Source organism: Abramis brama (genome assembly GCF_963993115.1).
Source record: "Abramis brama genome assembly, chromosome: 11".
NCBI lineage: Eukaryota > Metazoa > Chordata > Actinopteri > Cypriniformes > Leuciscidae > Abramis > Abramis brama.
In genome coordinates this window covers 34,145,052-34,154,865 of record NC_139973.1, presented here as the reverse complement: position 1 = coordinate 34,154,865, position 9,814 = coordinate 34,145,052, and the positions used below count along the sequence as shown (strand labels likewise).

At 35.6% G+C, this 9,814-nt stretch overlaps 2 protein-coding genes across 5 annotated transcripts in view; one reads left to right on the top strand and one right to left on the bottom strand.

The window, feature by feature from the left end:
• The window catches only part of cdk15 (cyclin-dependent kinase 15), a 25,651-nt gene extending 17,796 nt beyond the window's left edge, over window positions 1-7,855 (bottom strand). The window contains exons 1-2 of the mRNA XM_084129558.1: window positions 7,568-7,855; window positions 532-563 (exon numbers count right to left, since the gene is read on the bottom strand). Of these exons, the coding sequence (XP_083985684.1) occupies window positions 532-563; window positions 7,568-7,682 (147 nt within the window). The 5' untranslated portion in view covers window positions 7,683-7,855. The remainder of the gene's footprint in view (window positions 1-531; window positions 564-7,567) is intronic.
• An 865-nt stretch (window positions 7,856-8,720) lies between these two features.
• Window positions 8,721-9,814, top strand: part of als2b (alsin Rho guanine nucleotide exchange factor ALS2 b) — a 31,567-nt gene continuing 30,473 nt past the window's right edge. For all 4 annotated transcript variants that reach the window (XM_084128963.1, XM_084128962.1, XM_084128961.1 and 1 more), the window contains exon 1: window positions 8,721-8,908. The gene's annotated coding sequence lies outside the window, so the exon portion shown is untranslated. The remainder of the gene's footprint in view (window positions 8,909-9,814) is intronic.

Genomic DNA, 9,814 nt, shown 5'->3' with positions numbered 1-9,814 from the left:
TGTGTGCAGCTATGCTGCCTCTCTCTCTATATAAACATACTAGCTTACAATGTACTGGATTCTGTGCAGTATATACTGTATACTGAATTTTGTAAATAATAGTATGTAAAACATGCTGCATTGTTGTCACATGTCGATCAAAATAAAATGGTTATTAAGCACCAGTTGGGACAGAGTATATGGGCTCTACTGTATACTGAATATTTTAGCAAATATAGTAGATAGCATGCATACAGAAAATGTGCATCACTGTGTGTACTATATACTGCAGAACTAAGAGTAGAATGGACGTGTGTCTTTCCAAACGTAGCCTCTCTATCTTCCCCCAGTAGAGGGCAGTGCTGCATTTCTTTTCCTCAACTCTCTTGTTCTTTTGCCTTTTCTCCTCTCTCTCTCTCTCTCTCTCTCTCTCTCTCTCTCTCTCTCTCTCTCTCTCTCTCTAGGGGGTAGTGCTGTATTTCTTCTGTCCTGCGTCTGTGGGTGGAGGGATGTTTGTTTGTGCTCATGTAATGTCATGTCAAAGGTTCTTACCTCCTCATAGCCCAGATGTCTTTGCTTTAACCCTGTAAAACAAAAAAACACTTTAAGTGTCCACATACATAGTTTCCGCTGTGGTACGCTTCATGTGTGATAAATGGCTTGACTGTTTGTAATGGCTTTATGATATTTTATTTTATTCATTGAAACTATTGTCAGATGAGCGTGTGTGTGTGTGTTTGTATGGAGAAAAACAGTTATTTCATAATGAGTTCCCCCCCACTTTCAATTCTTTTACTTCAATGAAAGGTTAGATTTTTTTGTGAATTTTTTAATGAAATATCAAATGGATAAAGAATAAAATTTATTTTTACTGCCATCTTTGATCATATTTTCCAGGGGTGCCAATAATTCTGACCACAACTGTATACTTGTGTGTGTGTGTGTGTGTGTATAATATGTACTGTATATAATAAATATAATATTATCCCACTTGTATGGTCCCACAGTGTAATCATAGATGTAATTACAGTAATCAATTGCAAATGCAATTACATGCAGGTTTTTAAAAAATATAAATAAGTAATAATGTAAATATTTGTAAATACAAAACATGCACACATTGCATTGTATCAAATCATTAATTTAAATGTTAGTACATAGTAGTTAAATTTATACACTTAATATAAACTGGGTCCTATAATGTAAATATATAAATTAAATACAAATTAGGTATAATTATAATAATATTATGTATTTAATTATATTGAATACATGTATATACATTACTTCCATTTAACACATTTTAAAAAGAGACAACTTTAATTTTATAGACAATGGTAGAAGAACAAATAATTCTCCATAATTCTCAGTATATAACTGTTTGTGTGTGTGTGTGTGTGTGTGTGTGTGTGTGTGTGTGTGTGTGTGTGTGTGTTTACATTTGAACATGTAAAAATACAGAATGGGTAGGGTTAGGGGATAGAATATAAAGTTTGTAAAGTATAAAAATCATTATGTCCATGGAAAGTCCCCATAAAACACGTGTGTGTGTGTGTGTGTGTGTGTGTGTGTGTGTGTGTGTGCGCGCGTGCGGGTGTGTGTGTGTGTGTGTGTGTGTGTGTGTGTGTTTGGTGTGTGTGTGTGTGTGTGTGTGTGTGTGTGCGTGTGTGCGTGTGTGTCTGGGATGATAAAGGGTAGAAGGTGAGTCACGCTCAGTGTTTAAGCTCCTGACGGGAGAGGCGAACAGGAGCAGGTGGTTGCGGACAGGGGGTCTGAGATTTACCCTTCACCTTCATTTAAATTTAAACAGCAAATACAACACTAAATGAGATCAGCGAACAGAGAGAGAGAAATGGACAAACACGGGAAGAGAGAGACCCCATGATCACAGTTCAGTGGATGGGTGCTCTGTAAAACAGCCCACAGCTATTAAAACGTCCATTTCGGTGATGTACACTTGAAAGGTGTCTAAGAGGTGGAGGGCATCTGCTATGTAATGTGTGATTAGATATGTTCTGACAGCCAGTCACAATGAAATGAACTCCATTTAGGCAAAAGATACAGGGAATATAAAAATAAGCCCATCTTTGTAAGTTTTAAGGATCAATGTGACTGCAGGAAGACAGTCCTGCCCTAAAAATGTCAGACAACTTTTACCATGTCAAATAACATCTCAGTTCAGAAGAATGTTTTTAAAGATAACTTTTCTTTAACGCTAGAATGATTTAAAGCCCATAGCAGAGACTAATACCAAAAATAGTTATTATGATTTTTATAGGAATGACTTTATTAAAGGCTCTCGTAAGTGTTGATTGCATTAATGTTGATATAACTACATCACATTAGATGAATGAATTACAATGCCCTGCATGTTGACCCAGAAGACTGTATGTCTCTGTTGGATTGTTCCAGATCTAATTTGCTAAAAACTCTTTTTGGCACTGCTGCAGGTGTCACCCTGAGGAGCGACTGATGCCATCAGATTAGCATCGTCCTTGACAGGAAAGAAAGGTCATCATAAAGGGCTCCATTAACCATAACCTGCCATGAAACTGATTCAAGAAGGTTGTAGGGAGTCCATTTCACATCAAGCATCTCATCAAAAATGTATTTATGCCCACGGAAGCATTATTTCTCATACTTGATGACAACGCTAATATGGATTAATATGTGTATTTAAGACAAGGGGGTAGGAATGCACTGAAAAAATTAAGCCAATAAGGCAATAATTATTTTAATGCTAATGTTGATAACCGATAAATGGCCAATATAATAACTGTATACTGTTTGGTCTAAAATAAAACAATAAAATAAACAATAAAATAAAAATGGTTTTAAATGCTACAAGTGAATTTAGACAAAACAGCATTATAATGTACAAAATTAAAAATGGATAACAATTTGAGATTTGCTAAAGATTATATTTAAATTACAATTATTAATGTTTTTCAAGATTAACTTTAAGTTACCATTAGATGATGCCAAAGGTAATCTAAACGTAAAAATAGAAGAAATGAACATGCACAATTAAATATCAAGTATCAGACGATAACGATATACTGTATATTAAAAAATAAATGTTTTTTTTTTAATTATCAGCTCATAACCAATATCGTACTGATATATTGTGCATCCCTATTTCCAGTAAGAAACCATCCAGGACACTACCTAGCAACCACCTAGCAACACCCTAACAACCATTCCTGGCTATTTCTCCACCTAGTTTTTTAACATAAGAACGGGTACGGCCATTTGTGATTGTATTGCAAACTGGTATTTGTTATCATATTATTTTAATTTATTTTTGTAATCATAAACACTAGTTTGTAGCGGCAATAGTTTTACCGTTTACTGCATACAAACGTCACTCACACAGGTTACTCAGTGGAGATTTCTTATAGAGTATATTTTTGCGTGTCAACCACTGATCTGTGCTGTCTCTGTGTGTTTCTGCTTCCCCCGGAGCATTTATCGCACAGATATTTATGAGTCAGGGTAAGGGAGGGCTCAGAGAGCTCATAACTCATGCTCAGATGCATCAGGGCTTCCCGTTCTCTCTTTTCATCCTCTCATCCATCTCTACACTCCACTCTTTCTGTCTCTGCGCAAGTATGTTTCCATATTCCATCAAGATTGTTCTCTCCTTCATCACCACTTGACATCCCTGTTGCCAACTCACGTTTTCCCTCCTTCCCTCTCTCTCTCTCTCGCTCTTGCTGATCTGTATTCTGTAAGCAGTGTGTACAGCCACCCATCACTCACGTAGGCTATCAGACAAGTGCAGACAAACAAGCTAAACAAGTCAAGTTAAAGACCACAGTAAATGTCTGTTAGCTTTGATACCATCTAAAAGCTAGCGTATATCAATTAAAATATGTGGATTTAAAGTCAGTCACCATGAAATCTAAATTGGCAATTCAATTTTCTTTCTTTAAATGGAACATTGAAGTATTTATTATAAAGGATTTATCCATGCACATCATTAAAATATATTTTTATATTAATGCAACCTCGTAATCTTTAATCAAAATATCTTCTCCTCTTGCAGTGACATCTCAAGGTCAATGTGTCTTTATTAGTAGCTGAGGGTAAATTTGTTGTGCAGACAGGAGATTCAGCAATCTATAATTAAGACAAAATCATAAAACATCAGAACATGCATATACCATTATAATATAATATCAAAAAGGTAAAATAAAAATATACAAAATTCCTAAGAAAAAGGTCATGACAATGTGTCTATACAAACACACATAATCACCCACCCCCTCAAAAGCATTAAGTGCCATGCATGTCATCTATTACTTTTTTTATTTAATAATGCAATTGCTGCAGGTTTAAAAGTATTCCTGTATCACTTCGTTCTTTACCTAGGGGCCACAAACCAACAACAGGAACGGAGGAGCTGAAATTCAACATGTAAAAGAAGGGAATCTCTTCTCTGATGATGTGTTTACTGGCGTGAGGGCGGGACAACCTGTCACTCACATGACATCACAACAATAGCAAACCAAAACCATCCAATCAATTCCCAGACAAAATCAAGTTCCGCCCAACATTTCTTCTTGTTCAAGAAGCAGTTTTACTCGGATATACGCCACAATAGGGAGAAAAGACTGTCGCAACTTCTGTCTGCTGACTTTAAATACATAGACTTTCTCTTCTTGAAAAACAAAGTATTGAAAAACTGATTTTTTTCAATAAAATGTTCTCTAGACTGAAATTTGAGAATGTCTCTCCTGCCTCTGACTAGCAATAAGCATCAAATCATAGTTCATGATTGTGTCATATACACAGAAGGCTATTGGCTATTAAAAAACAACCTCTTCAATATGTCCCACCCTAACCCTCGCCCTCATGTTGTTCCAGACCTGTATGAGTTTCTTTCGTCTGTTGAACACAAAAGAAGATATTTTAAAGAATGTTGGTAACCAGAAAGTTGACGAAGTGGACTTTCATAGTAGGGAAAAAATACTATGGAAGTCAATGGCTACCATCAAATGTCTGATTACCAACATTCTTCAAAATGGCTTCTTTTGTGTTCAGCAGAAGAAAGAAACTCATCCATATTTTGGGTGAACTATCCCTTTAAGTCAAGTCAAATTTATTTGTATAGGGCTATTCATTATAATTCTTTCAAAGCAGCTTTACAGAAAATAATGATGTTAATGATAATAATAATTTAATTTCTTCATGCTGGGTTATAATATAGTTTATATTTTGCGACAATACAAGCAATGAAGCCGTTGAGATGTGCTATGTATTTATCGCGCTACGCAAGTATGTATATGGGTAAAGTTACACATACTTATTTATCCAACTTTATATAAAGAGCTGGGTGATAATATAGTTACATTTTGTTGTACAAATTCAGGTAGTTGAGATTTGCTATATACTATTATAGAATACATCGCTTTACGTGAGTGTAATGTATATATGCAGATAAAGTTGGATGTATTATATATCACTGGGTGATAATATAGTTTACATTTTTTAACAATATAACAATCAAGCTGTTGATATTTGCTATATAGGCTACTGCTTAACATGTGTACTGTATATATCCAGGTAAGGTTGGAAATACTTATATCAGTAATCGTAAAATTCATTATTAATTATTAATTTCTAATGAATACAAGTTATTAATTTGTTATCTGGTGATACTGATGATTCTTCAATAGGAAATATGTCAACACAGGAACTCATCAAGCCATTCAATGAGGTCCTTAACCCAGATCAGGAATACGACTTCAGATAAACCAACTTAGAGAAAAAAAATTCACAAAATTCAGGAAAATAATCACAAGGAAAGTGATTTCAGGTTGGTCAGCGCAAGAAAGGCAGACAAACTGGCAGTTCTGAGAAAAATGCAGATTTGCTGGCTGTTCACATGACAGTAATAGGCTTACATGGTGAGGAAGTGTGCTTAAATTCATGTCCAGAAATAACCAGCGACAGGTTTACCACTAGTGCGATTTATTTAACGTCAATGCCTTTCACACCTGCCTGCTTTTATCACGTCTAACACACACAGTTTTCTTAACTCTCAGCCCTCCTGCCTCTCAGGAGAGGAACACAGATGCTGTTACAGGCTGTTTTTCTCTCACCTACAGGAGCCTTCCCTTCTCCATCACAGCAAATCACACTTCTGCCATACAGTTAAGCACGGATAATATCTCTACAGTGTAGGTCATTCTGTCTTATATCCACAGGTCAAGCAGAATCCGCTCTGTTCTGCTACAAGCACGCTTGGGCTATTTGTCTTCCAGTGCACATCCACAATGACACGTGCTTAGCCACAACAATCTATTGGTTATGGTTCAGAGTTGCATATACCCTTCTGGAAAAACATCATAGATTATTATTTTATTTTATTTATATACTATTATAATTTTCAGGGGGGGGGGGTTTATTCAAATTTTATTTTTATATTTCCTTTACTTATTTTATTTTATATATTTTTGACATTTATTGTATTCTTTTTTTTATTTTTTATTTTTATTACTATTTAGGTTGAATTAATTTTTATATCAGTTTTAGTCACAATGAAATAAAAATGAACAATTCTTATTTTTATATAGAATATTGCAGTCTTTATTATAAATGATTCATCCGTGCAAATCATTTTTTTTATTCATTTGTTCTCTTAATCGAAATAACTTGATGACACGTTTAATGCCGCAAGGGCGGGACAACCTGTCACTCACATGAGATCGACCAATAGCAAACAACAATGATCCAAAGATCCAATCAACTCCCGCTGGACAAAAGTTCCCACTACATTTTTTCTTGTTCGAGAAGCCTTTTCACTCAGATATACGTCACAATAGGGAAGAAAAGACTATCGCAACTACTGTTTCATGCTGACTTTATTTCACTTAGTTGCCTAGGCAACATTTCTAGATTTTCTAGATTTCAAGATTTTCATCTAATATTTCTATTTGATTTTATTTGCAACTTTATTTCAATTACCAAAAATCTTTTTCATAGTTTTAGTTTTAAATAACAATAATAACCCTGGGTTCTACAGGACATTTTGTCAACTGGCCAAACTGGGAGACCAACTAAACCAGCTCAGACCACCTTAGACTGGTTTAAACAGTTTTGTTCAGGAGGGTATAGTTTCTTTGGAAATGTAAATAGATTTCAGGAGATGAGTTAAAGGGGCTAGTATCTTCTCACATTAAATTTGCTGTAAGCAACAGTTTGTGTTCAATTACATAACTGATACATATAGGCTATCCTTTATAATCAAGGTATTAATCAATAATCAATACTTTTCCTTCTACGTATTAAATTGGTTGGTCAAGGATGCATCAGGAATGACCCTGAGAAAAATAAAGTTGTGACCCTGATTGGAATTGGACCCTTCACTATTTTTGGCACAAACGAGAATGTGAATGTAACCATTATAAGCAGATCATGAATCAAGTTATTTACAGTTTCAATGTGCAGCTGAGATGCTGAGGATGAAGAAGATTTATTGCACTGTTCCTCTTTCCAACATGTGATGAGACATCATCAACACACATTATCAAGGACAGATTTCGGTACTGTTTGTATATTCTTAGAGCTGGAATCTACTTACCAAGACGCTGGAAAGCCTCAGAAGCTGCATGCCGGAGGTTCTGCATGCTGTCTGCTTCTTCTGCTGGACCTTGATGGAACTGCTGATACGACAGGAGGCTCTCACTGTGACCCATACATTTTGAGTGTGGTACTGGACCTCTTCACTGTTCCTTTATCCAGTATGTCATCCTCTTGCTTCAGGCAGCTTGTGACAGACAGCACCCACGCTGACACAAGTTCCCTTCTCTGTCCTCCTACGTTTACTCTGAGAGCTCTCCTCCTGTCTCCTTGTACCTCTCTCTCTCTCTCTCTCTCTCTCTCTCTCTGTTGCTCTCTTGCCTCCTGCAGCTGCCACTGCCGCTGCCACTGCCGCTTGTGTGGTCACAGGCCAATCAGAATTCTTCTGCAAACCACCATCCGATTGGCTGAAAATTAAAGAGAGGCAAGGGAATTGCTGGTTTGTTTTGAAAGGCTGGTGCATCTAAAAAAAACCCAGAGGGTGTAAGTGTGTGCGTCTTAGAATGAGTGTGTGATAAAAAGAGAGTCTGAAGGATAAATAGAGAGAAAAACAAATGTTTGAAATTCCACAGAAAAATAAACCGAGCAAATAAGCTAAATAAATATACAATAGCAAAACAAATATACAAAAAATACTAAACATATAGCAAATCTCAGCTGCTTCATTTGTTGACATAGTTGCAAAATGTAAATCAGTGATATGTTTAAAGCTATTTTTTACAGTCTATGGTTTAAAGTTGACACTCACGTAAAGTGTCAGTTGAGTAGGCTAGCAGTCAATGGAGGGACAGAAAGCTCTCAGATTTCATCAAAAAGATCTTCATTTGTGTTCCGAAGATGAATGAAAGTCTTAAGGGTTTGGAACAACATGAGGGTGAGTTATAATGAGAGAAAATTCATTTTTGGTTGAACTATCCCTTTAAAAAAAATAGTCTACGTCACAAAAAAAAATTATAGCGCAAGTGACACGAAGGCAACTGCAAGAGCAAAATATTAATCCATATATTATTATTAATCTACAGTTTCTATAGACTAATAAAATAATATATTTAGCTTACCAGCTGAGCATTTCAAGCAACCAACTCATCTCTCATCCGCTACCTGCCCGAGTAGAAAAAGCGAAAGCGTAAATACTCCATCTGGTTTGTCCCTCTTGCTTCTCCGTGGATTGAAGCGCTCACAACAACCACAACAACACCCGATTAATATCATCATCATGAGCTTCGCTCTGCCATCTGTGTGCTACTTTCATTACCGGTTATACTACATCTCTGATCAAGCGTTTTAAAAAGCTGACAAGATATATTTTAAACCAATAATCATTCGCTTCGGACATATTGGGGTAAGAATGAACGAAGCATAATGTATATCAGATTGATATTGAAGCAGCGAATAAAATGAAGATTAGGAATGTTTCTGTCTTCAAGGGACTGCATTGTATTTGTATGACTTTACAGTGGTGTAACGATCTTCCACTCATCAGTTATTTAACATGATCCCCACCTGTCGATGCTGTTTCTCCAAATCTGTTGAGCTTTGGTGTCATCAGACATGTCTAGTTTCATATTAGACATTATCATAATGGATCATTGTTATCAATTAGCATATTGTATCCGATAAGCGTCAATTTTTTCATGACCATCTTAACCTGCTTGACAGGTTGTGCTTTAATGAAGAACTTCTTCATAAGGAGTTATTAAGAAAATGTACATTTATTAGACAGTACCCCAGATTCTGTCAATTCAGCTGATGATTTCATCACAGCTCTACGTCACCTTTGTCCCTGATCGGTGTGTGTACACACATGTGTTTACACAGTTAGTCTAGAGTCAAGGGTCTTTGCTTTACACATAATCTTATTATATTATATTCTTATATACTCAGAATTAGCTCACTCTCGTGACTGTAGTTCAATGAAGCATTGTTAGTTCAGTATGTTAACGTTATTATTACTTTAGTATCATTACTTATTTTAGTAATAATCACAAATTACACTCAAAATGAATCCTGTGAAAACCGTTTTGAAATTGGACATTGCATTATAATGAAAATGGGACTTTAAAATATTTTAGCGAGCTACATTTTCGTGACATCAAATTTAAATTTGGAACACAACTTAGACACATAGATTGGAATTTTAGAGTCGGAATTATTTAGTAAAATATATATTTTGAATAGAATAAAAGTGTTTAATTCAGAACATATGCTTAAAAACTTCAGCACGTAACTTTTTACACTTTCATTTTTG